General features: G+C 53.4%; 2 protein-coding genes across 16 annotated transcripts; both read right to left on the minus strand.

The window, feature by feature from the left end:
- Positions 1 to 879: 879 nt before the first annotated feature.
- ADCY4 (adenylate cyclase 4) lies at positions 880 to 16486 on the minus strand. 9 transcript variants are annotated; one of them, XM_077908755.1, is made up of 26 exons: positions 15839 to 16333; positions 14408 to 14605; positions 14157 to 14318; positions 13401 to 13550; positions 12808 to 12956; positions 12617 to 12728; positions 12449 to 12511; positions 11797 to 11924; positions 11490 to 11648; positions 11098 to 11230; positions 10722 to 10895; positions 8136 to 8179; positions 7895 to 7981; positions 7610 to 7679; positions 7162 to 7259; positions 6389 to 6473; positions 6138 to 6275; positions 5414 to 5524; positions 4968 to 5152; positions 4682 to 4766; positions 4092 to 4250; positions 2431 to 2577; positions 2029 to 2211; positions 1823 to 1937; positions 1379 to 1503; positions 880 to 1109 (listed from the first exon to the last, which is right to left on the minus strand). In XM_077908755.1, the coding sequence occupies exons 1-26, from the start codon at positions 15995 to 15997 to the stop codon at positions 957 to 959; spliced, it is 3372 nt and encodes a 1123-aa protein (XP_077764881.1). In that variant the 5' UTR covers positions 15998 to 16333; the 3' UTR covers positions 880 to 956. The 9 variants fall into 9 exon arrangements, with proteins under 9 accessions (XP_077764881.1, XP_077764887.1, XP_077764878.1 ...); XM_077908761.1 differs by lacking the exon at positions 15839 to 16333 and adding an exon at positions 16357 to 16486 and having other exon boundaries at positions 12449 to 12728; XM_077908752.1 differs by having other exon boundaries at positions 12449 to 12728.
- A 168-nt stretch (positions 16487 to 16654) lies between these two features.
- RIPK3 (receptor interacting serine/threonine kinase 3) lies at positions 16655 to 21951 on the minus strand. Of its 7 annotated transcripts, none has more exons than XM_077908766.1 (10): positions 21726 to 21951; positions 21424 to 21564; positions 20984 to 21293; positions 20240 to 20379; positions 20067 to 20113; positions 19707 to 19874; positions 19528 to 19595; positions 18705 to 19064; positions 18502 to 18562; positions 17651 to 17965 (listed from the first exon to the last, which is right to left on the minus strand). In XM_077908766.1, the coding sequence occupies exons 1-10, from the start codon at positions 21743 to 21745 to the stop codon at positions 17820 to 17822; spliced, it is 1461 nt and encodes a 486-aa protein (XP_077764892.1). In that variant the 5' UTR covers positions 21746 to 21951; the 3' UTR covers positions 17651 to 17819. The 7 variants fall into 7 exon arrangements, with proteins under 7 accessions (XP_077764899.1, XP_077764892.1, XP_077764898.1 ...); XM_077908772.1 differs by having other exon boundaries at positions 20984 to 21144; positions 21497 to 21560; positions 21726 to 21929; XM_077908771.1 differs by having other exon boundaries at positions 20984 to 21147; positions 21497 to 21560; positions 21726 to 21929.
- Between the last annotated feature and the right edge of the window lie 4135 nt (positions 21952 to 26086).

Below are 26086 nucleotides of genomic sequence, written 5' to 3' on the forward strand. Positions count from 1 at the left end.
GTAGAAGTAACAGCAGTATATTTTTTGAATTTCTCCTATTCTTGGAGAAAAAACAAGAATCCATGTGCAACATCTGTAACAAACTTAGGGTATCAAGATATCACTCACAAACCCTCAAATATGAACAAGTAGGAATGAACCATAGAAGCTTCCAGTCCCACAGAATATAAGCACCTGCACCGACAGGAATCTGAGGGACATGAGAACAAGAGAATCTCAAAACTGTCTGCAGGTCTTGGCTGGAAAGCGTGGGTCAGTTTGACGATAGCAGCTGAAACAGGGAGTGACCCGACAGGTCATTTCCCAGACCTCTCACCCATGCTGCCTAGGAAGCACAGAGCAGGTGCTTATTTAGTGGTTATTGAGTGAATAAAGGTCAAATGACATTTTCCTAGCTACTCCTTCTCAATATTTGTGGGTGGAAACAGAAAGGACAAATCCTATTTTGAGTCATGTGGCTAAAATTCTTTATCTTTCCAAAGTGTACTAAATACTGGAATCAGGCAGGGAGGCTGAGGCAGTCCTCAGCTTGTGAAGAAGAATCACTCCTTTCTAACACATTCATGGTCATACTTGCATACACACAGACACTCAGTTTAGCCTGGGAAGAAGCATCCTGCTGAGAGGCAAGCAGGAAGTGATCCGCAGCTATACCAGAGAAGCTTCTGACATCAATTGGCCTCAGTGGTACCAGAGTCGGGTTTTTTGTTGTTGTTGTTTGTTTGTTTGTTTGTTTGTTTAAAGAGAGGAGAAGGGAGTGCAGAGGGAGAGGGAGAGAGAGAATCTTAAGCAGGCTCCACACCCAGCGCTGACCCCACGGCGGGGCTCCATCTCACAGCCCTGAGATCACGACCTAAGCCGAAATCAAGAGTTGGACACTTAACAGACTGAGCCTCCCAGGTGCCCCCCGAGTCCTTTTATTGAGGATCTTAGAATAGAGAGGGTGGTTGGGAGTCTCAGCCTAGGGTGGCCGAGGGAGGGCCAGTTCGCGTCAAATCTGTGTTCAGGAAGTAGGTGCAGAGCTGCCCTTTGCCTTTGACTTTGATGATGCCCCGGCTGTAGCAGGTATAGCCTAAGGACTGCAGCACCTGCGCTGTCTCTTCAGTCACCTGCAATTGAAAGGTGTGAGTCGGGATACCTGGGTGGCTCAGCTGTTAAGCCTCTGCCTTTGGCTCAGGGCGTGATCCTGGAGTTCCAGGATTGAGTCCCCACATCGGGCTTTCTGCGTGGGGCCTGCTTCTGCCTCTGCCTGTGTCTCTGTCTCTCTGTGTGTCTCTCATGAATAAATAAATAAATTTAAAAAAAAAAAGTGAGTCTGGAGTGTGGGGGTGGCCTTATCTGATCCCCCCATCCCATGCCTCCAATGTGGCCTCCTCACTTGGATCTTGCCCAGAACTCCTGTACTTTCCATGCGGCTGGCCACATTCACCGTGTTGCCCCAGATGTCATACTGTGGCTTCTGGGCCCCAATCACTCCAGCCACTACAGGTCCATGGTTCAACCCTGACAAGAGGTATGGTAAAGAGAGGCCCTGGGTGGTGGGCGGAATTTGAGGAGGGACAGGAGAAGGGGAAGCTCCAGGAATTGGGGTGAAAGGCCTAGAGTTCTTAGAGGAAAAGAGGGCCTGGAGAAGTGTGGCTCAGGGAAGGAGTGGCTGAGCCCCAGAGCTCCTGGCCCAGCAGCTTCATGCTCCATCCCCAGGGAGGAGGCTGGAGGGGGCTGGGGGTGAGCTGGGGAGTAGCTAATAAAGGACTTAGGGGAGGAAGAGCTTGGGAAGGTGAAGAGGAAGTCCCAGACCGCCCCAACAAGGGAGGGCCCTCACCCACACGTAAGCGGAAGTTGTTAAATGAGTGCTTATTGATGACATCCAGCTTTGATCCAAGGGCCACTGCAAACTCCACCATGGTGCCCAGGTGGCTGCAGCTTCGCTCATCATCCTAGCAACAAGCCGGCCCCACAAGATGGGTCAGTGAGGGCCCAGCAGTGTGAGCCCCTCATGGGCTGATAGGTAAGGAAGGGGTGCTGTACCTGCTGTGCGTCCTGTCCAGAGGTGGCATTTAAGCCTGTAGCTGCCATGTAGGTGCTGCCAATGGTTTTGATCTTCTCCACCCCACTAAACTTGGGCTTTGAGAGCAGCTGTACAGAAAGGAGGCTGTGTCCCCAGGCTTTCTTGCTCTCTCCCTCCTCCCTCTCAGAAGCCCAGCCCCAGGCCTTTGGAAATGAAAGGACCAGGTTGTGGGGTCAGGATTTGTGGTGGGAGGGAGAGTGGATCGTGGGAAGAGTTTCTGGAGAGCTAGAGGATCAGAGAAGGAGCAGCAGGGCCAGGGAGAGAAGGATGGGCTCCTGGCTGGAGAGCAAATGGGCAGGAGGGACTGGTGGGAAATTCTAGCATTCAGAACGAAGGATCTGGGGGACCCTTGGAGTTGTCACCTCATCAAAATCAGCAATTATCTCATTGAGCAGCCGCAGGCACTCTAGACCCTCGTGGTTGATGTTGGATTCAGAGTAAAACTCCTTAAAGTCTGGAACTGAGGCGAAGAGGACACAGACACACTCGTAGGACTGGTGGTAGAGGTCCTAGGGGGGGAGACGCTGGGATGAGGGAGCAAGCCACGTTCCTCTCCTTGTGGGTCTGTCTGCATGGGCCCTTCTCCCTGCGTCCATACTCTTACCCCTGTATTTAAGAAGTATTGGAAAGGAGGGAGGGGGTAGGGCCAGGTTATCCCAGGGATGTGTGACTTGGGAGTAAAAGACTAGGTCTCATGATGATTCGAGGAGAGACGGGGTTTGAACTCAGGATCACCTTGTAGCAATGTGAAAGGAGTCTCTTCAAGAATGGAAATGGTGTCAATGAGTATCATCTTTCTATCATATCTTACTGCTAAAAGGTGTTAAGTCAGTTTACAAAGATGGCTACTATTTGGAAGATCAAATAATAGGGAAAATGGGACAAAGAGAAAATAAAGGTAAGCTGGTAAAGATGGAATCTTATTTGAGGTTGGTTCACAAAATGGGTGACACGAAGTCCTTGTTCGTCCTAGATTCTGGCTCCGGGCTTTCTAGTAGCCAATGTGAAGATAGAAACAGGAGCAGTTACAAGAGTCCCAGTGTAAATAAGAGAAGAAACCAGGAGATGTAGAACCACTGCCAATTTTGACTACAGAAAGCAACTGGTGGGCAGCCCCACTGGCGCAGCAGTTTAGCACCACCTGCAGCCCAGGGCATGATCCTGGAGACCCGGGATCGAGTCCCACTTCGGGCTCCCTGCTTGGAGCCTGCTTCTCCCTCTGCCTGTGTCTCTGCCTCTCTTCTCTCTCTCTCTCTCTCTCTCTCTCTGTGTGTGTGTGTGTGTGTGTCTATGAATGAATAAATAAAATCTTAAAAAAAAAAAGAAAGAAAGAAACCGGTGAGGGCGTGAAGCTGTGAAACAGCCCCTGACCTGTTTCTTTTAACATTCCTCAAGAGAGGCCAAGAGTATTTCTATAGCAGACAGAGTGAAGTGGTGGTGGTACAACTAAAATGGTGCAAATATGTGGGTGACCTTCTCTGATGGTCTGATTATAGCACGATATTTGAGGATGGCGATTAACATCTACAAATGGAAATTCCCATGGTGTTGGAAAGTTCTATATATGCAACATCTAATATGGCAGTCACTGGCCATAAGCAGCTCTCAGCCACTTGAAATGTGGCCAGTGAGGCTGCAGAAATGAAGGTTCTATTTTAATTAATCTTAATGTAAATGGCCACACATAGCTAGTGGCTACCATCCTGATAGTGCAGGGCCAGAAAGCTGCATGGACTGTGGACTGTGTCCTCCACACAACTCCCATCAACACTCGAAGGCACCGAGTGGCCATGAGTTGGAGAGGATGCTCCTTCTAAGTAAGAACTTAGAACTCAGAGGTTCTGTGCTCACCAGATGAAGCCTAAGAGCTCATGAAAATAGAGGCACTATCTGACAGGAACAGGCAGCTACTTGACCCACCAGGGGCTCTGGGGAGTCCAGAGATGTGGGGCCAAGGGCCAAGACTCTCATCTGAAACTAGTCCCTATGGCATCTGGGGCTCAGAGTCTGGGGTGGGAGTCACCTCGTTGCGCCGGTTCTGACCAATGAACTGGGGGGCCACGTGAGCAGGGAGCACGTTCTCCAACAGCAGCCGAGTCAGGTTCTCCATTGTCTCTGTCTCCTCCTGCTCCTGCCGCAGCTTCTTCTTCCACAGGAAGTCCAGGCGGCAGTAATACTCATTCTGGCAGGGTGGCCAAAGGCCCAAGGGGAGATGCGCAGTGCAGGGAGAGCCTCAGCTCCTGAGTGTTCACCCCCCAAACACATGATGCCCCAAACTGCACCACTCCCCAGTCTAGAGAGAAGGCTCAAGGGGCAACTATCCCCAAGGAGGCTCCCCTGAAACGAGATTCAAACTAGGGGAGAATTGGCAGTGGATGCTTTCTTGTGGGTGGTTTTCCTGGACTTAGGGTGGGAGGGACGAGGGAGGAAGGATTTGAGGGCATCTCCCTTGGGTAGTTAAGGAGAAAGAAAGGGAACAGGAAGTTTCACGTAGAAGCTTCCAATGGGCACACCGTTTGGGCTCAACCCTGGAGATGTAAGATTGAGGGAAAGGGTGAGAAAGACCAAGTCACAAATATGGGAAGCCCTAGAAGGCTGAACTGGGTGACTTACCTGCCGAGCCAGGACAAGGAGGGTGAAGAAGAAGATGAAGAAGGAGATAGCTCCCATCAGTTTGGGCTCCTTCAGTACCCCTGGCCTGCAGAGGCCACGGATCAGGGTTGCCCCTTGCCCTGCCTCTTCCTGATGGCCTCCTCCCTACCCCCAGGGCTCATGTAGCCCTCAGCCACCCTCCCCCACCCTCCCCCTTTGCCCCGTGGTTGCTTCAGGCCAATGAGGTGAGGACAGCTCTGCTTTGCTCCCAGAGGGCCTGAGCACCCTGTCCAGTGGCCGTGCGCACCTGGAGTCCAAGGGATCCGGATAGAGGTGGGAGATGAGGCAGTCGGACAGCCAGGCATGGGAGTGCAGGAAGAGGGAGCAGGAGGCCCCCAGCCACAGCAGAAGCAGCAGCAACTTCAGCTCGAAGCTCATGTGCAGGAAGAGGGAGCAGGACAGGAACCCCAGCACGCAGCAGTGCATAGAGTACTGTGGGGCCAGGCAGGGCAGTCAAGGGGCATGGCATATGCCACAGGTGTGGGGGGGAGAATATCCCAGGGCTCCCTGCCCTGCCCTCACAGGGCCCAGGTCCTATCCGGGGGATGGGAGTGTCATACACACAAACACACATCAAGTGTGTTTTATGTCTATCCCACTCCACCTGATGGAATGTTCTTCAACTAAGGAGGTAGGGGGAGGAGCCAAAGAAGGCTCTGGAGAAAGAGATTCAGGGCTATGAGGAACACTCACTGGGATGCTGATGAGAGGCAGGGACCCAGGGAGTTCCCAGGAGAGGTTGAAAGCCACGGAGGACACATTGGGAGCCCGGAAAGGACAGTTCGATGCTGCCGGTAAGAAGAACTGCAGAAAGAGGTGAAGAGCTGAGGTGGGCAGTCGGCTCACCTGGGTATAACGGTGGCTTGTGCTGGGTTTCAGCTGACCTCGGGATGAGTCAGGGCCAGACTCCTCCAAAGGGGAGGAGTCTGCTATTTCTGGCTGGTGAGGGAGCCCCAGGACTGGGGTCCTTGCTGGGTGGGCAGGGATGGAGGAATGGGTGTCCTGAGCACTAGTCTGCCAATGGATCCACTGTGTGATCTCGTCAGCCACTTAACCTCTCTGGGCCTCAGCTTCCTCTTCTGTAACTTGGCTGGGGGATGATTCCTAAGGTGTCTTTCAGGGATAGAATTTTAGGAATGATTATAAGTTCTGAAAAATTAGCCAAACTCAGCTACAAAATCATAGTGAGTGAGCACACAATGAAGATCTGCCTACATAGGAAAGATAGGATGTCCACCGAAGTGCTATAAACAATTACGCAGGTGGCAGATTGATTTTTTTTCTTTATACTTGTCCAACATTGCCAGAATCCCCTGGCCTCAGTCCAGCTGCTCTCCCAAATCCAGGAGTACCTGTTCAACCTCTGACAGGTCCAATGGGCCCTGATGGGGGTGAATAGGGGCCCCTCTGCCCTCACCAGGCTGGTAACAGCCATGACAAAAACGAGGAGGATGGTGGCAGTGCCCAGGGCAATTCGCAGTCCAGGCCGGGTGGCCACCAAGCCAGACAGTGTGGGCAGCCAGTGCAGCATCTTGGGGCCTTTCAAGACACACCTCTGTGGAAGGAGCACAGGAATCTTAGCCATGGGGCTGGGGGAACCCCCATCCCTTGGGCCAGGTCGTGGTAAGGGCCCAGCTCACCAAGCTTCCACCCCCTAGCCCACCTCACCGTCAGGTGTTCTGAGAAGCAGACGAAGAGGAGGAGGAGGAAGAGGAAGAAGGTGATACTATAGGTGATGGCCAGAGCTGGAGGCCTAAAGGGAGACAAGAGAGAGGACTTGCCGGGTCAGAGGAGGCTCTGTGTGTCAGGAGGGTGCTGTGCAACCGGGTCGGGATATGTGAGGAGGAGCAGTCCTGGGGATCTGAACTGACCCCCCAGTGGGGTCTGAGCTGAACAAAGGCATTACACACTGATGATCCAGGAAAGCTGAGGGGGTTGAAGGCAGTGGTGGGGCGTGGCAGGAACTAATGAGGTAAGGACAGTCCTGGAAAGGGCAGGGGGCTCATGAAGGGGCCGAGGCTGCACCAGGTCAATCTCTGGGCCTTCAGGCCAAAGGCCTTCCACCTAGCTGAGTTTTGGACAACTCCTTGCAGCCCCTCCTAGCCATGAACTAAAAATGAGGACCTGCTTTCTAAGTTCATTTGCTGTGAGATTTGAGCTTCTCAATGGAAACAGAACCTGTTTTATGGAAAAGCTGTTAGGACCTAGAGACAGGCATGTGAAAGTGCTTGGATTATGTAGAAAGTCCACAGGATGTATGATCATAAAATGAAGGCTGTGATTATCACTGCTTCCCCAGAACACACGCTTCCTCTGTGGGTCAGTCAGTGCCTGAAGCCAAGGGGAAGTGGGTAAAGGAAGAAAGTGTGGGTCAAGGACCAGCAGGAGCCTGGTGGTATGTGTGTGAGTCAGGGCCCCCCTTGCCTGGGGCACTCTCTCACCTGTTGGTCACCAGCATCTGGATGACAAAATTGGAGATGAAAACCAGGAAGGTGCAGGCTGCATAGTATTTGAAGGCAGGGAGTGCAGAGAGTCGATACTGGAAGGGCAGGGGTCAGTATGGAGACAGGGCCCACCAAGGCTGCCCATCTCCTTGGAGGTGCCAATTTGAGGCAAGAAGTGCATGTCCGGGCCTCATGGCCTCACCCTCCAGTGCAGTCTCTGGTAGCCCCTCCAGGTTCTCCAAGGAGCTGCCCTCCTCCCTCCCATCCCCAACTAGTAATTCAATTTACAGGGTGATGTCCATTTGGAGAGAAACACAAGCCCCTCATCCCCAGGATCACAAACTGGGCAGACCTGGGAGGTGAGGTGCGTCCACAGGGCTTGCCCCTGCCTCGAGGCCGAGGACCTAAGGTTAGAGGATTTTCCGCTGCTACCCCCCACACCCACCTCTTTCTCCAGCTCCTTCTCTCTGAAGTACAGTGTCAGTGGGTTGAAGTCCTTTGACTGCTTCCACTGTCTGGTAGGAGGTAGGGGGCGGGCGAGGAAAGGGAAGGGCAGAGCAGGGCAGGGTGGAGACGGTGAGGGGGGGAGGATGGACAGATGTGTGTTTTCCTGGGGGGAGCAGGGAAGCCCTTCCCTTCCCACCAGGACATCAGGAAACACATCTCTCCTCTACCTTACTGCAAGGGCCCAGCCCTCCCGCCCCTCCCGGCTGCCTTTTGTTCTCCATACTTCTGAGAGTTGAGCTGTTCGATGACCTGGAAGAACTTGGCGTCCCCAGTGTCCAGGTCATCATCTAGTCCCCGGGGGGTACGGCTCCTGCACAGTAAGAGCCCAACCTGTCACCATAGGAGATTCTCAACAGTAGGTGGGTGAAGCAGGAGCAGCCCCCCACCCAGGGAGGATGGAGGCAGGTCACTCCGACAGCCGACAGCCGACAGCCTCGCTGTCAGAGTTGCTGGGGCCTCCTCACCGGTCCAGGCTCCACTGGGGGCTGAAGGAGGCCAGCGTCTTCTCCTGTGGGGAGACCACAGCAAAGGGGGAGATGAGGAGATGCTGAGCATCCTTGAAACCTCTCTGCCATGAGGCATTCCATGTCTATATACGTCCTTGGCCTTGAGTATTTGATGTGAGTTCCCCCTGCCTCTAAGGACTTCCTCTTTCCACCAAATCCCACCTGCCCTTAAGGGAAGGGTCAAACCACATTTATTCCTTTTTTTTTTTTTTTTTTTTTTTTTTTTTTTTTTTTTCTTTTTTTTTTTTAATTTTTATTTATTTATGATAGTCACAGAGAGAGAGAGAGAGAGAGGCAGAGACACAGGCAGAGGGAGAAGCAGGCTCCATGCCAGGAGCCCGATGTGGGATTCGATCCCGGGTCTCCAGGATCGCGCCCTGGGCCAAAGGCAGGCGCCAAACCGCTGCGCCACCCAGGGATCCCAAACCACATTTATTCCTTAAAGTTTCTTCCTGATTCTTTAGACACCCAGGGTCCTTATGCTCTTATATCCTTGGTTCCTAACACTTATGAGACAACCCTATAGGCTTGAGGAGTGGTCATCTTCCCTAAGGACTGAACAAATCCCAAAGGCAGGGACTTGCCCATCACCCCAGCATGCCAAAAAATCCTCATTGGTTTGAAGTGAAGCAGCAGAACATTCTGACTCCCTTGTGGTCAGGCTGAGCTGAGAGGTGGTGGGAGCAGAAAACAAAAAATGGAGAAGAAAGGGAAAGAGGAAGGAAGAGAAACAAACCTGGTCACAGCCATTCTTTTCAGCACCAAAAGGAAAGTGCACTGTGTGCAAAGATATGAAAGCGAGAGGACAAGTAAAGCAGATGAGACAAGTCCCAAGAAAAAGAATGAAGAGCAGTGGCCACTGCCCAGGACCAGGGGTCTGGTGACTGTTCTTTCCTGCTCCTCTGGCTTATATGAAGGCCACAGGGTCACAGGGGCCCCCAAGCCCAAACCTAGAATATAGGAGAGGGAGAGGGGAGGAAAAGGGAGATTAAGAGGGATGATCTAGGTATGAGCCCATTTATGCCTCTAGGTCTGAGCCCAACTTTTTTCAAACTACCTGCCTGCCTCTCCATCTTGCTCGATGCCTGTATGTTATTTGAAGGCAGGGAAAACGTTTTATTCATTTCTGTCTTCTCAAGAACTAGCCCAGCCCCTGCCACATAGTAGGTTCTTTAAAATTGCAGGAGGGATGGATGGATGGTGTATACTAGCACCAACACTGCCCTGCCACCTGAGTTCCCCATTGTTTAAGGGTAAGCTAATGTGATTCTCAGGATTTCTAACATTTGACGGAGGGCTTGGCACTTCAGGGGCTGAGGAGTGAATTCTGGGCTGATGAGGTCCTGCCTCCGGAGATACCCTTGAACTAGGGGTTCCTACTTCTCCATCCTGATATTTCTTAGTCTGCACACTAGTGGGGTTTTGGGGGAGTCTGGCGTGGGTTCTGGGGGGCATCTCGCCATGGGCATTGCACCCAGCACTGTCTCACAGTCCCCAGGCTCCCACCAAAGCCCACCCTCTACTCTACCTCCACCTGGGGTGGGGGTGGGGGAATCCTGCAATAGCCAGCAGGGTCTTAGATTCTTTCTTTCTCTCTCTCCTGCTCACTCAGCCCTTTTGACCTTTCTTCTACCCCATGTTAAGGCTCTGAATTAGGTATTCTCCTGAATCACTGCTGCGACATCCCCCCATTCCATAGTGTCTACTAATCTCTGGCCTGCTTTCCTGCTAGGTGGGTGGGGAGGGGAGATGGATCATAGAAAGGGTACTCTGAAGTCATCCCATATATCCAACTGGGTTGACCCAGTAGAGAAGATTCTGAGAGGATGATCTGCAGAAAGGTGGCTGGAAGATCAGATAAAATGAAGGAAAGCAGGCTGAGAAACTTAATCCTGGGGCAAGCCTTTTGGATCATGGCCTCAGTTCCTGCAAGAGAGGGTTCTGACTGCTTGTGACCAAGCAACAACCCTTAGAACCAGCTGTTGTGGGGAATGAAGGCTGGTTTTCTCTCTTCCCTCTCTCCCCAACCCCTGACTGCTCAGGGTGACTTCCTTCAAGACCATGGGAGATTTTCACTGTCATCTCATCTTATCCTGACACAAATGCTGGAGAGGAGGGGCAATAACTGATTTGCACCACCTTCCCAATCCTAGTGGGGATTAAAAGAGAGTGTGCAGTCTCAGGAATGGAATTTGATAGAGATGTTTTCTGGTGGGAATGGTTGTGAGCACTGGCTTTGGAGCCAGAAGTGTCGTCTAGGTCTTTGTGGTGCTGATGGAAGAGGATTCCAGAGTGGACGTTGGGGAACAATGGACATAGTGCTACAGGATTTTGCAACTCAAGTGAGCTCAGAAGACAGTCATCTTTGCTCTTTCTCTGGAAAGAAGGGCAAGGAAAGGTCTGAGCCAGTGACTGGGAGCAACCAGACAGTTCAGGATCTTGAGATGTCATCAAATGACTCATGGGTGGTGGGTGTGGGGAAGTTGGGAGGGCAGTGGGGGTGGAGTCAGTAAGTGCTAGGGCTCATGCCAGAGGTGCACTTACCGGGAGAGGGGTGGAGGTGGACACGGGGCTCTCTAGGTGGCTCAGGTGGGCAAAAGGCTTGGCTGCGCCCCAGGACTCCAGGTAGCGGGTCATCAGCACTGAGGGACGCATTTTGGGGCCCTCGAGAGAGGATAGCAACCCTCCTGCAGTGCCCTTCTCATCCTCTTCCTCAGCCTGGGGCATATGAGGACTGAGAGTCAGGATCACAAACATTTTCTACATTTTCCCAACACTCCCTAGAAGATGGGGTCTCCTCCCCCTCAACACACACACTGGGATCCAGGAATTCAATCTCTGGCATAGGAGAGAAGATCAGGCCTGTTGGTTGTGGGTGGTTAGGATGGGCCAGCCCCTGGGGGCCAGGCTGGGCTTTTACCCGGGGATCGATGACTAGGTAGGTAGGCTCCCCTAGCTCCCGAAGGTATGGGTCTCGGTGTTCCATGGCTGCGTCCTCCACAGCATAAGCCCCTGCCAGCAGGGCCAGGGTAGCTCCTGTAATATGTACTCTTCTGGAAAGAGGGAGGAGGGGGAATCAGGAAGGAGGGCCTGCAAACCTCTCAGTTTTTTTCAAGGATCCTTCCAGAGGCCTGACTTTAAGCAAGGCCCTGTGCTACAGGATATGTCTCCCAGCACCCCTCCCGGCATGCTAGGATCTCCCTTGAGTTCCACGTGGGATTGTGCTCATTTTAGGGAATTATGAATCGGGTGGCAGCATGTGAGGGGCCCGTTTGGTTTCTTCCTGTGCGTTCCTACAGCCCCACCTCTCACCCTGGCACGCCACCCGCCTCCATGTGGTTGGCCAGGGTGACATCATGGGACCAGACATCATACTGCCACTTCTGCAGCCCGATGACTCCGCAGAGCACACTGCCTGAATGCACCCCCACACGCATGTTGATGTCCACGCCGGTGGCTGCCCGGAGTTTCCTGAGTACGTAGGGCACAGTTTGAAAGCTGCCTTTGGCCCTATGCATGCCACACCCTTCCCTCTCTCCAAGAGGACTTCCACTACCCTGCCTGCTGCTCACCCACATCCAGCCCTTGGTACCCCTCCTGCCCACCCACCTGAGCTGACCTGATGGCCCGGCACATGTCCAGCCCCATGCGCACACAGTTGATGGCGTGGTCTGGCAGGGAGAGCGGTAGCCCAGAGACACAGTAGTAACAGTCTCCCAGGATCTTGATCCGCATGCATTCATGCTCCTGGGAGTGTGTGTATGCAGGGGGAGGGGGGCACCTGGTTAGAGGTCAGAGGAGGCACTGGGCAGCTGGGAAAAGTGGGAGTAAATGTGATATTCCTGAAGAATTTTGCAGTTGGGAGACTCGGTCAGATCTAGGGATTCCCTTAACTTGATACGGGGCTGGCTGAGGTCTGTGGGTCTCCCCCAGCTTTGGCATGTGTAAGGTGTATTCAGATTTGAGCACATGAAAATACCCTCGAGACTGAGGTTTTCTGGGGGACACCCAAAATTAGGTTTGTTGGGGGCATCCCTGGGGTCTGAACAGGTGGCTGGGCTGAGCTGGGCTGAGGTTGTACAGGGCAGAGATTTCCCTTGGAAGGGCTCCCTAAGATTAAAACATATGAAAATTTCTCTAGATTCGGTATAGTGTCCACAGGCCCCTACACTGGGGGTTCTGAGCACATTTGGGGGTGTTGTGGTTGAGGCATCTGTGGAGATGTTGAGAAGTCTCTCCAGGTTTGAGATGTGTGGTGAACAGCTCCATACCTGGGGTTGTTTGAGAGGGTTTCCTACTTCCATTGGAATATCTTCCATTGGGATACATGGGCTCTGAAATGGGACTGGGATCTTAGGTGTCAGGAGTTTCCCTTGGAAGGGGCTCTCCAGGGTGGAGCATTTGAAGGGCCCTGGGTAGGGAGGGAGGCCCCCTCTGACCTTGGCAATCTGGTCGAACTTGCCAAAGAGCTCGTTGAGCATGAGCACCAACTCCTTAGGGGAGCACTCACTGGCCAGTCGTGTGAAGCCCACGATGTCAGCATAGAGCACGCTGGGGAGGGCAGATTGCATCACTGGGGTCAAGATCTCAGCCCACGCCCCTCCTCCCCTCTGGCCATCCTTTCTCATACCTAACTCCTTGGTGTCTCTTGACATAGAGGCTATGGAAGTTGTTGGTGCTCTCTGGCCGTGACCCCTGTCCAGCCTGAAGCCGGGCCATGATCTCTGCCTTCATCTCTCGAGCCAAGTAGGCAGGAAGGATGGACAAGAGAAGGTGTTCCTGGAGAAGATCACCATGAACATCAATCCTCTTGCAACCTAAAGCCAGGAGTCCCAGCCTTCCAACCACTTAGGAGCTCACCCACTTCTCCAGCCCCACTAGATGCTCCCCAGAGGACTCCCCTCCAGACCTCCCCCTTCACATAAAGCTGGGCCTCAGCACCCCATCCTGCACCATTCATATTTAGGGACTTAACTCCCAGCACCAATGCCAGGGTTAGAGTTCTTCGTTTCGTATCAAAAAAGTGCTTTTACAAGCTTCAGGTTTTTTGAGACGTAACACAACTTTCCAAGGTGCACAGTAGCCACGTTTTACAAAGGAGGAAAGAGAAGGGCAGGTAACCTGCCCAAAGTCATTTGGCTTGCTAAGGAGCCCAGCTGGGTGATATAAACAACCCCTTTCTCAAACCCGGGTCCTGCCCAGCCCCCCTGTCGGCTCAAGGACCTGGTGCTTCTTCTCCGTGTCCAGCCGCCGGCGCGAATGCAGCGAACGAAGTGCCTCCCGGAATGTGGCGCGCAGCGCACGCTCCATCAGCGCCTTGTGGTACGCTCCGGCCACATTCCCACACAGGAACAACACCGCGTTTGCTGCCAGCTGTGGGAGAGGGTCAGCCTCAGAGGACGCTCTGTGGGAGTGGGGGTCCTCAAGTGTATAGCTGGAGTTGGTCCCCAAGAGGGTTGAGGAGGACTCTACAGTTACAGATCTAAGAATTTCCAGGCAATTGGTGCCACACTGGGGAGTCTGTAGGGGGGCTTCTCCTCCCCTGCAGTACCCCTGCTCTAGACTTGGTTGTGCACCAACGAGGCCTCTTAGGTCTAGAAACCCTTGCACATACGTTTCCTCTGCCTGGAATACCACTCCACCATCTACCTTCCCTCTGCGTCCGCTGCAGCACAAGACTACTCAAGCTCCAATTTTATATTCCCAGTGAAGTTTCCATCATCCACCTCTGTCCCCACAACTCTGGCTCCCTGGTGAAGTCCCTTCCCCGTGGGCCCAGGCGTCTTCTGGTGTCTGCAGCATTATGCTGCACTGGTGTACCCGCTCCATGAGGGCACTGTCTGGGCGTATGTGTTAGTACCTGTGCTTAGCATTGCGCCCTTCAATGGAGTCACAGCTCAGTGAGCGGCTGGTGCATGCTCAGAGGAGCCAATGTGCGCAGCCGTCCCCGGGCTCAGACTGGGCTACCAGCGTTCTCACCTGCGGCAGTAGCGCGGGCTGGGAGTCCGGCTGAGGCCCAAGGTACAGCCCAAGGACCACCAGGTGGGAGAGTGATGAGGCAAGGCCCGCGGCGGTGGCATCCCGCATACCCAAGGGCAACATGGCATACACGGTGAAGATGACAAAGAGGAAAAAGGACACCTGAGGGAGAGGGGCATGGGAAGCTGCCAGCTGCTCTTGGCCTAGGAGTCCTCCTGCCCCCTGCTCCACCTGCCACTCGCTCCTCTCACCTGGTCCCAGGCGCTCACCAGGCCCCCAGTGAAGAGGAAGCCATGGCCCAGCCCCAGGAGCGCTGCCCACACGAGGCCGGACAGGGGACGGGTCCAGCGCTGTAGCCGTTGCTCGCAGGATGCCAGGCCCAGCAGCAGTGAGAAGCCGCCGAGCGCACACAGCACAGTGATCAGGAAGCCTGGGTCTGAGGCTAGATCCTGTGGGGAGGGGCTGCTTGCGGCAAGACTGGAGTGCAGAGTTGGGGAGCTCCTCCAAGATGAAGAAAGGCAGCCCCCTGGGACACTTCTGAAAAGTGTCTCAAACTCAAGTAGGAAAAGGAGACAGGGCACCTGGGCTGGTCATTCAGGTTAGGTTGAACCATAGGATGTTGCCAATAATCTGTTTAGAATCTGCAGAGCTATCTCATAGGGTTCAACCTATATCTCACCGCTATGTGGCAGCAGGGCTTGAGCCTTGGGCCACCCACCCAGAGCCTCTGGCTAGAACCCATATTGCGTATTTGTGAATCTGGGACCTTTCTGAGCTTGCTTTCTTGTCTGTCAAACAGGAATTCAAGCACCTTCCTGGGGTCCTGAAGCAAGTGAAAAATCCTACCTCACAGAAGGCACTTAGGAATGAGTGTATCTGAACCTGGCCAATTTGCTCAGGAGATTCCCTGCTCTGGGCACAAGGCTGGGAATAGCCCCTGCCCCCACCCTCCAAGAAGTGCCCCAGCGGCCGAGGGCACCTGGAACCCCTCTCCTTGGCAGGCCAGGGAGGAGCACCACACTTTGGCCCTCTGGGCGTTGACCTCCTGCTGCTGTCCCTGCCCTGCGTCCCCACCTCTTCCTGGGCTTCGAGGTGGCCCGGCAAGAATTGGTCAGTTTAGCGGCTTTCCCAACTTGCCTCCGAAACGTGAAAAAACCTGGGAGCAGGATATTTCCAGAAATGGAATTGAAGACCCCCTTTCTCCTAAAAAAAGAAACTGGAAATAGCTTTATTTGGGGACTAAATGTGAGTGGAATGGAAGGCGTCTTCTGGGAGTCTATGGGTCGGGCCGCCCCACAGCCCCCGTGAGAGAGAGAAAACCAGGAAGCGGATTCCCCCGGGGCCCAGTGTAATTTCCCTTCTGGAAAATGGGAAAACCCGCTGCTGAATTCACTCTAGAAGGAGGAGATCGCGGAAAGGCTGTCAGTGCCCTGAGAGAAATTAGAAGCCCCCGGAGCTCAGCCTGTTCCCAGCGGCCCAGCGACTGTGGCCCAGAGAGGTGCAGGGACTTGTCCAGGACCACTACATTTCCTAGCAAGGCTCGGCACTTCCTTCCTGGGTTCCAGCAAAGAGCGCACACCGAAGAGAAGACCTCTTCCCAGATCCTCACCCCGAAAGCGCCCTCTCGGCAGTGAGCCCCCCGCCGCCCCCAGGAGTCCCGCCACCAGACGCTGCCCCCTCACCCTGCCGCTGGCGGAGGCGACAGCCAGCACGGCCAGGAGCGCGCAGAGCACGATCCCCAGCAGCAGCAGCAGCAGCGGGTACTGCTGGCTCAGGCTGTAGTAGGTCTCGTAGAAGAGGTCTTCGCTGGGGGGCGGCCGGGCACTGAAGAGGCGGGCCATGCTCGCCCCCGCCCGGGGCTGCGGCGCCGGCGCCGGCGGAGGGCGAACCCGGGGCTGGGGAGCGCCGGGGCCCGCGTTACCGCCGGGGCCGCTCCTGGCTCGCTGGGTCTAGCCTCGCCGCGCGGCCTCCCCGCCGCCAGCCCCATCGCCCGGCACTCCCCGGGGCCTCCCCGCCTTTTCCCAGCTGGCTGGAGAGGGCTGCCTGCCCGATCCTTCGCTCCTCCTCCCTCAAACCCAGCCCGCAGAGGTGTCCTAGCAAAAGCCTCGTCTCCGGAGGGGACCGGGCTGGGGTGGAAGCAAGGGAGCTTCGGGTTCCTGCCCTCCCACCCCACCCCGGCCCCGGCCCCGCCCAAACTCACGGCCCGCGAGGCTGCCGCGGCTGCTGGGCGAGGCCGAGGCCGAGGCCGAGGAGGGAGCCCGCGATGGCCGGTGGTGGAGTCCCGGCCGCCGAGGAGCTAGTGGCTTAGAGCCGCGGGCGGCAGGCGCTTCCCTCCGGCGCCGCGGCCCCCTCCCACTTCCCCGGCCGGACTGCCCGGCCCCTTCCCGTGCGCGGTGGCGGACTCCCCAGGCCTCCTCCCTCCCTCATTGTCTCCCCTAACACTGGCGTCGCCTCCCCCCTCCAGTCCCCTTGAGAAAGGGGAATGGGACTGTGGGAGATGCGAGGGGGTGGGCTGGGCTGGGCGCAGGAGCAAGTGTCAAAATGGGAGTGGAACCCTTGGCCACGGGGAGAATGCAGCGGTGCTGGAGTCAAAGGCTGATGAGAACGTAGGGAAGAATGTGGGGCCCAATCGGGGACTAGGACTTGGGTCGGGGTGGACGGGGTTGCCACCGTTCCCCTCCCCTCCCCTCCAGCCTGGATGCAGCTGCTGTGCGGTCTGAACTGTCCCTGTGGCGCCGTCCAGCCCCATGGGAGGGGGCACGTCTGTGTAGCTCTGCCAGGCCATAGCTCTCCACTCCAGACACCAGCTGAGGGTCAAAGGGCTCCACCTGGGAAGCAAGGTGCGAGGGAGTGGAGGTGTTGAGTGCTTGTAATGGAGGAAAATAAGAGGCTGGGGGCATCGTGCAGGGCAAGAGGTGTGTGGTGTCTTTCGGTGCCCATGGAGAGCCCTTACCCCCAGGACCCCAGTGCGGAATCTCCATAGCCCAGAGGAAAATTTGGTTTAGGGTGGGGTCTCACGGGATCTAGAGGAAGTGCTCCGCCCAGAGATTAGAGCTACCCCAGGAGCCAGGCCTCCCAGATTCCTTCCTGCCGCCAGCTGGGGCCTGACCTTGTGTGCCACACTGCCCACCCCCCAGTCCTCAGCATCCCGCTTCCGCCTCAGCTACAGGCAGGGCCTCTGCCTCCTGCCTCCTTCAGTGTCAGCTCTCCAGTCTCCTACCAGGGTCTCCACCCCTGGACCCTGGCCTAAGCCTTAAGCTTCCAAATATGCTTCCAAATATGGCACTTTGGTTGAAAACCCACTGTGTTTAGGGTGCCTGAGTGGCTCAGTCAGCTAAATATCTGCCTTTGGCTCAGGTCATGATCCCAGAGGCCTGGGCTCCCTGCTGAGCAGGAGCCTGCTTCTCTCTCTCCCTCTGCTGCTCCCCCTGTTTGTGCTCTCTCTCTCTTTCTCTCTGTCTCTCTCAAATAAATAAATAAATAAACAAACAAACTTTACAAAGAAACAATCCACTATGTTTATTGACTGCTGTGTGCACAAAGTCAGCCCCCAAAGAAAGTCTCAGCTAATTGCCCCGAGTCCAAGAAGTAGCTAGATGTTTCTTCCTACCAGCCCTGCCGCTCTCTCCAGGCTTCTTGGTTCTTGTGGTCCTCTTTTCCGACCTACTTGTGCGAGGCCCACTGCCAGCCTCTACCCATGCCCCAAGGTGCCTGTCCTTGTGTGGACAAGGCAGTTCCTTCTTGTATAATCAAATAGTTGTAGTCTCCCACCTGCACCGCACGGCTGTCACATATGGTAATAGGGCTACCTATAAAAGAAATTGTGGTGGTGTTGGGAGAGTTAAGTAATTGGAAATGCAAAATTAGGAGCCACAGGGTGGAGGGGCAGCGGCACCTTGTGTCCACCCTGGGGAAATGCAAGCATGGGGTCTCCAGGCCGGCTGTGACTGAGTCAAAGTGGGCCTTGGGCATTGGTCTTTGTGCTGCCCCTTCAGACCTGGGTTTGTAGAAGCTCAAAGGGAGTGGCAACTAATGTCTGAGACCCTGACACTTGGGTCTTTCCTTCTAGGAGCCCCTCTGGACCAACATAACAACAGCAGGTTAAGGGTCCACAGAGCTGATTCTGGGACAAGTCTGAAGGCCCAAGGCACATCTAGTCTCTGCTATGTCACCTCAGCAGGATCCAGTCCCAGGGGGTATCAGTCTCTTCATTTATGAAATGAGAAGTTTGGGGGATTTGGCCACTAGTCCTCCCACTACTCAAGGTATCCTGGATCTACATACAGTCTTGAGGAAGCCAGTAGAAGAATTGAGTAGGAGAAAGGAAGAAGTGGGGATCAGGTACCTGGTATTGGATTAGGCCCTGGTGCCCTGGGAGGCCAGTTGGTGCCACGTCTCCTAGCCCCCTGCGAACGACACAGCTCTCTGAGTCTTCCCTTCCTGGGGCCTGTTCCCCTGCTGCAACCCCCTTAGTCTCAAGTTTCCCTAGCAAGGGACACAGGATTCATGGGAGTCCTAGCGCATCCTCTAGTCCTGCCAGTGTCTCACCTGATTCCCTTCAGGTCCAGGACCTGGGGTCTGAGCCAAGTTGGGGCTGGCCATCTGATTTTCAAAATGTGAAGTCTCTGGAGTTTGGGGAGATGAGGCTGTTGAATCAGAAGGTAGCCCTGCTAACCGGGCAGGCTGAACCTTATCTCCCTGTGCCCTGGTCGTCTCAGGAAGGTTTGTCCATTTTTTAGGAGCAGAGCTGGGGGACTCCTTCAGACTTAGTTTGCTTAGCATTTCAGAGGCTGTGATATCATGGCTTCCTGTGGTCCCCCTAGGGCCTTCTGTTTCTATCCCTCCTGGGCCTGGCTGGGGGGCAGACAATATCCGGCTGCCTCTATTTTCACACAAGAACTTCTTGACCTGCAAGGACAAGGGGAGATTTCTGGGCATGGAGGTGGGAGAACCAGCCTAAACCTAAGGGATGAGTCTCTTGTTCTATTATATATATATATATATATATATATATATATATATATATATATATATTTAAGATTTTATTTATTTATAAGAGACACGCAGAGAAAGAGAGGCAGAGACACAGGCAGAGGGAGAAGCGGGCTCCCTACGGGGAGCCCAATGCGATCCCAGGACCCCGGGATCCTGCCCTGAGCCAAAGGCAGATGCTCAACCACCGAGCCACTCAAGTGCCCCATCTTGGTCCATAATCTATTACCTGGGAACTGAGTGGTGAGATGGGGACAGTGGGGACAAAGATTAAGGCACACTGAACAGTGGCCAGTGAGGAGTCAGCGAGTGACCAAGGGAACCATGTTGTGCCATCCTCGCCCAGCTCCTGGAATGGGGGGTGGCACTAGATACTCACTGTGGAGACCGCAGCATCCATCTCCTTATTTACCAGATTGAGGGCTTCCTCGGTGATCGGTTGGCATTCTGGAGACAAGGCAAGGTGGGTGGCAGGCAGGTGAGCCAAACTTTCCCAGGCAGAAGCCCCCTGCCGACCAATCCAAGCCTACCCTGGCTGCCAGCTAACAGCCAGTTCACCTTGGAAGGAGGGCCTGTCCTTGGGCTCATGGCTCCAGCAGTGCTGCATTAATGCCTTCAGTCTTTCCAAGCCAGGAGTCTCAGGGCTGGGCAGGGGCAGCTTGGTCAACGGGGGCCGGATCTGCCGCTCACACACTGCTTCCCGCACCGGCGATGTCTGGGCCACTACTGGGTTGGGGGTGGGAGATGCAAAGAGAAGACATTCAGGACCACGTGTTCCATCGTGGAAGCGGGAAAGGAGTGTAGTCCAAGGGAGGTGAGGAGAAAGTCCGAGCGGGTAAGCTAGAAGAAGAGGGCTTGGAGGCTTGCAGGAGGAGGGCATCTGGAGTTAAGGATCCCAGTGTCTGCCCAGAGTCTTACTCTCAGCTTCTCTTCCAGCTAGCACTGCCCACATTAGGATCCCGAAGCTGCAAGAAGACACAAAACTGAGGCCTGGCCCACCTGCTGGCAAAGTCTCCTTTCCCATATGCAGTTCCCTCGAAGCCCAGAGATGTGTAGAGATTTGGAATGTGTGTTTGGAGTGAGTACCTTACCTGTAGACATCACTGGCCATGGATGCCTTTCGGTTTACATCAGGCAACAGTTCTGGGGCCAGGTAGACTGGGGCTGACTTCCCAGATCCAGCTCCTGACCTTGAGCCTCTCTGAAATGTGGACAGGCCAAAATCTGCCAGCTGTAAAGGGAGAGAAGGAGAAGGTAGAGGGTGGATAGGGCCAGGAAGCTTCCAGAAGCCCCTCTCCCACCACAAGGTACAGCTCCTGCCATAAAGGGGGTTATGACGGTTAGGGGAATGGTAGGACTGGTGAGGCCTTTGGGTTGGAGGCCTAGGTCCCCTCTTCATGGGGCTGGGTCAAGGTCTGAGTCTCCTGGGCTAGGTCAACCATGGGTCTTTTTTTGTTTTTCTTAAGATTTATTTATTCACGAGAGACACAGAGAGTGAGAGGCGAAGACATAGGCAGAGGGAAAAGCAGGCTCCCCACAAGAAGCTCAATGAGGGACTCAATCCCAGGACCCCGGGATCATACCCTGAGCTGAAGGCTGACGCTCAACCTCTGAGCCCCCCAGGTGTCCTAACGAGGGGTCTTTTGGAAGACTGGTGTGGGGTGGGTGTGTCTGTGGAACTGACCATGTTGGTCAGTGGTAGGGGCTAAAGCTCCTGGGTGGGCTTTGACCTTTAGGCAACCCTGTATCCAGAGGGAGATGCTGAGGGTATGGAGTAGAGAGGGCTGCACCAGGTTCTGTGTCCAGGGGCTGGGATGGGCAATGGATAGGCTGACCTTGGCGTGCAGGTCTGAGTCCAGCAGGACGTTGGAGGGCTTGAGGTCTCGGTGCAGGAGCACAGGATTCTGGCTATGCAGGTAACACATCCCCAGCACCACCTCCTGCAGCAGGCGGCTGAGGAGTGGCCAGGGACGGGGACAGTGGGGCTGCAGCAGTCCTACTAGGGAACCATTTTCCATAAATGGAGTCAGCAGAGCAGGCCCACAGGCATATTCCCACTGCAGCTTCTGGGTGACTCCCAGCGGGAGCAGCAGGTGCTGGTTACACAGACTGGCCATGGCCCTCACCTCCCTGGATATCGCCTCCCTGCATTCCAGGAAAGAGTGGGAGTAGCGCTCTGTTCCTGGAAGAGCCGTCCCCTCCCTATTCGGGCTCCCAGCACAGCGGCCCCTCCTCCGCGGGCAGACCCGGGAGGCCGTCAGCTCCGGCCACTCACCCCTCCAAGATCTTGACCGCCACACCCGTGCGCCACGTCCTGTGCCACGCGCGGAACACCGCCCCGAACCCACCTGCGCCGACGAACTCGGGATTCTCCAGTTCCTCGGCAGGCACCACGGGGGCTCGGGGACCGCTCTGCCTGAAAGAGGGGGGGCCTGGTCTGCCGGCTGCTCCGCGGACGCCCCACCGGCCCCACCTCCGTGACCCCGGGGCTCCACGCGGCCGGCACAAAGCCCGCTCCCCCGGAGGGCCCAAGGGGCAGGGTCGCAGGCTTGGAGCCGCAGCCAGCCCTCCACTGACCATAACCTGCCGCCAGACATCGGGTCAGAAAGTGCAAGTCTACGCGGGCCGTTTGTGGCAGAGGTGCAGGGCGGCGTGACAGGGTCAATCTCTAGGGCTAGGGCCCGGCTCCAAGGCACGGATTCCGCTTCCCGGTTCGCACTTCTACCCGGAGGGACGACAGCACTTCCGCCCTCGGCGGGCGCGGGCGCGGCTGCTGCACGCCCCGGGGGTGCATCTGCGGGCGGAAGCTAGGCGGAACCTTGGTCTAGCCCAGGGCTTTTTTTTTCCCCCCTCTTCAAAGATTTTATTTATTTATTTATTTATTTATTTATTTATTTATTTATTGCCCCCCCCCCCTATTTATTTATTTCTGAGAGTACACAGAGAGGAGAGAGAGAGGCAGAGACACAGGCAGAGGGAGAAGCAGGCTCCATGCAGGGGGCCTGATGTGGGACTCGATCCCAGAACTCAATCGCAGGACTCCAGGATTTCGCCCTGGGCCGAAGGTAGGCGCTAAACCACTGAGCCACCCAAGGATCCTCCTTTATTACTTCTTTATGGATGAGAGAACAGGCACAGGTACTTGCCCAAGCCAGTATGGAGCTGACCTCAAGCCTAGCTCAGAACCCTCAAGTGTTCCCATTTTCAGATGAGCTTCACAGCGCTACCTCCCAGCTCGCCCTGAATGTGGCTAAAGAAGGTGTGAAGAGTCTAATAGTGCAGTGGAAGGTCCCTGTCGGTGTTCCTGTCCAGTCCCTAACAGCTAAGGCAAGCCCTTGCATTGGTAGTGACTTGACTCCGAGGGCAAGGTGGTCAGTTAGATGAATTGGCCCAGCCAAGGGTGTCTGGTATTGTGAGAGACACTGGAGGGGAAACACATCCCTGTCCTCCCCCTCTCCGCTCCCACCAATGTCTCCATGCAAATTCCCTGGTTAACATGTGTTCCCAACAAACATATACTCTGGACAAGGGCCTTTGGGAACTCAGGAGCTTGAGAAGGCTTAAGGATGCAGGGTAGACAAAGATGTCTGTGTTTTACCCACTCCCTACTCTCCACTCCTGGGCTGGATACCCAAGGCCTGACTGGAGGTTGTGGAAACTCTGTGTGGAAACTCTCTGTACTGGGCACTCAGTCCTTCATGGGCAGATCCGACTCTCACTGGAAGATGATCACCTTGGTACGCACTTTCCATTCTGTCCAGCAGTCCTTGGGCTCTGCTGGATGGAGCAGAAGTGGCCAGTGGGTTACTGTGGTTTCTGGAACAGCTGGAAACTCCAGGATCCATACCATGAGTTCTGGTGGAGTCAGTTTGTGCTATTTTGGAGCTATTTAGGGAATTCTAAGACTGTAGTCTCTTTTAATAGCCAGGACTTGGTAGGCACTCAATAAATATTTGTTGAATTGAATTAATAAATAAACAACCAAGACTTTTGGGGCTTCCTTACAACTTTGGTCAGTCCATACTCATTGGGAGGAAAGAAGGAGGTTGAGCTTCCTTAAGGTTTGGGGGCTCTCAGTTGTACCTGTATGGTTGACAGAACCCATCCGAAGTCAACTTTATTGTAGAGACAGGGTGGTATCTCACAAAATATAAAGGCAAGTGCAGCAGGTCCTCAAACAAGTCAAGTCAGGAGTCCAGAGCCACCAGAAAGGGTAGCTATCCTTTTCATGATTCTCTTTTGGGAGAAGACCCTGGGCTTCACTTGAGGGGGAACAGGCAGAAAGGCATTAGAAGGGTGCTTACCGACCTTTTTTTATGGCAAGTATCTTCAGATTGGAATAAGGCCCTGACAATCGGGGGCAAGCAGCTATAAATGTGGGATTGGGGATAGTGTCAGAGCCTGAACTACTTTTTGACTCAAAATAAACCAAACCCATTTAAAAGAAGTTGGGGTATGGAGAGGAGCCTGGAGTAAGTGCCTGAGAAGACCCTCTGCTTCTCGCTGGTGAAACAGAGTTGATCCCTGGCATTTGGAACTGTAGCCTTTCCTGAGAGAGGGGGAGAGAGAGAGAGAGAGAGAGAGAGAGAGAGAGAAGAAATTGCATGAGGAGGGGTGGGGGCAGAGGGAGAAGAAGCAGAGGGAGAAGCAGACAGACACCCTGTTGAGCAAGGAGCATGATACGAGACTCGATCCTAGGACCCCAGGATCATGACCAGAGCTAAAGGCAGATACTCAACTGACTGAGCCACCTAGGCACCCCAGAACTGTGGCCTTTCTTGAGGCCTAGTGCCACTGACCCCTTACAGAGCCTCTGCCCTGGCCCAGGCTTTTGGAGTCTATTTAGGTGTCTCTCATCTCTTCAGTTCTTTGCTCCTGATTGTCTTTGGTTACCTTCAGCCCATCCCTAGGACCTGCTCTGGTTCCCTATCCTTAGTAGTAGAGGTGGGAGGGCAGAGAACGTGATTTCTTTTCTTACATATTCTACCCTAATTCTTTTTTATTTATTTATTTTTCCTAATTCTTTTTTAAAAGATTTTATTTATTCATTTATTTGAGAGAGAGAGAGAACATAAGCAGGGGGAGGGGCAGAGGGAGAGGAAGAAGCAGACTTCCCCCCCCCCCAGCAGGGAGCCTGATGTGGGGGTCAATCCCAGGACCTGGGATCATGAGCTGAGCCGAAGGCAGACACTTAACTAACTGAGCCATCCATGCAACCCACCAAATTCTTATCTGTCATTTGAGTAAGAGATTCCAATTATAGATCAAATTTTATTAATTGAGGGGATGGCAAAAAGGATTATGGCGAATTTTCATTTTCCTTAGTGTTTGAATAGTTTATATTAGCATATATTACTTTTATAAACAATTAAAGAAATAAGAAGTTCATATGTATGCAATAATTTAGCAGTAAGGATATTCACTGAAGTATTGTTTAACATAGTGAAAAAATAGAACCCTAAATATCCAATAATAGGAAAAAGATAAATTTATATTATAAAGATTATAAATAAATTATTTAGTGGATCACTATGTAGCCATTAAAATGATGCTCTACACCTATATTTATTAACATGACAGATGTTCATCATATATCAAGTTGGAAAAAAAGCAGGTTACAAAGCAAGATGTACCATATAATCACATTTTTGTTTATTTGTTTCAAAAGTTCTCTTCCAGTAGTATGACAGAGTTCTCAAAAGCCTCCCATAGCAGGATACCTAAATGCTACGTAAAACATAACCAACATGTTAAAAAAAATTCCTTAATGAGCTTTCAAGAAAAGAAAGGTAATCTCCCCAGGTCATCTCCTTAAAACTAATAAAATAAAACAACACAACACAAAAAGTAAATAGTAAGTAAACAGAAAGTCAACTAAATAGAAGTGTAGAGTTTTGAGGGCTGGGAAGGGGATATGGAAGGTTGGGGAAGAACCACAGTGAGCCAGCCATAGGGCCTAGGAAGATGGAAGAACTAAATGTGAGACACCCTTATTCCTCAAAAAGTTCGGAACCTCAAATGGGCTACATTCTCAGTGGAAAGGAAAAAGTACATCTGCTAACAAAGGGAACTTACTAGGGAGCCTGTCTACAGTACTCGTTAAAACTAATAAAAATGTTGGTTTCCATGTGAGATCTGCTCTTACAAGCATCTGTGGCTGGAATTTTTACTTTCCCTTTGATCAATAAATCATAAGCTGAAAATTTTCAGTGGCCTCAGATTAGTAATACCTTCTGGAATCTGGCAGGAGTAAACTGAATCCTCCTTAGAGGAAAGCATGCTCAGCCCAAGCTTCTGGATTAAGTTCTGCCAAGAATAGACTCACCCCCCAAATTTCCAAATACATAAGGACTCAAAGCACCATGAGGAAGAATCAGCAGAAACAAAAATTAACAGATTCGGATCTTTAAGGACTTCGTTCAGAATTTGGAATAATAAGATGAGGAATTTAAAGGAGCTTCTAGGGGCACCTGGGTGGCTCAGTGTAGTAAGCATCCAACTCTTGATTTCGCTCAGGTCATGATCTCAGGGTCCTTATGACCTATGATCAAGCCCCAAGTCTGGCTCCCTGCTCAGCAGGGAGTCTGCTTCTTCCTCTCCCTCTGCTGCTCCCCTGCTTATGCTCTCTCTTTCTCAAATAAAATAAATTTTTTTTAAAAATTTGATTTATTCATTCATGAGAAACACAGAGAGAGAGGCAGAGGAAGAAGCAGGTTTCCTGTGGGGAGCCCAATGTGGGACTTGATTCCAGAACCTGGGAGCCAGACCCTGAGCTGAAGGCAGATGCTCAACCACTGAGCCACTCAGGTGCCCCTAAATAAATTTTTTTTTTTTTTTAAATAAAGAGCTTCTGTGAAATGTTTAAAGAGATAGAAGATGGGATAGAAAAAAAATGAGCAAGGAAGAAGAGATTATAACAAATGTCCATATAGATTTAG

Source organism: Canis aureus, chromosome 9, assembly GCF_053574225.1.
Source record: "Canis aureus isolate CA01 chromosome 9, VMU_Caureus_v.1.0, whole genome shotgun sequence".
Classification (NCBI taxonomy): domain Eukaryota; kingdom Metazoa; phylum Chordata; class Mammalia; order Carnivora; family Canidae; genus Canis; species Canis aureus.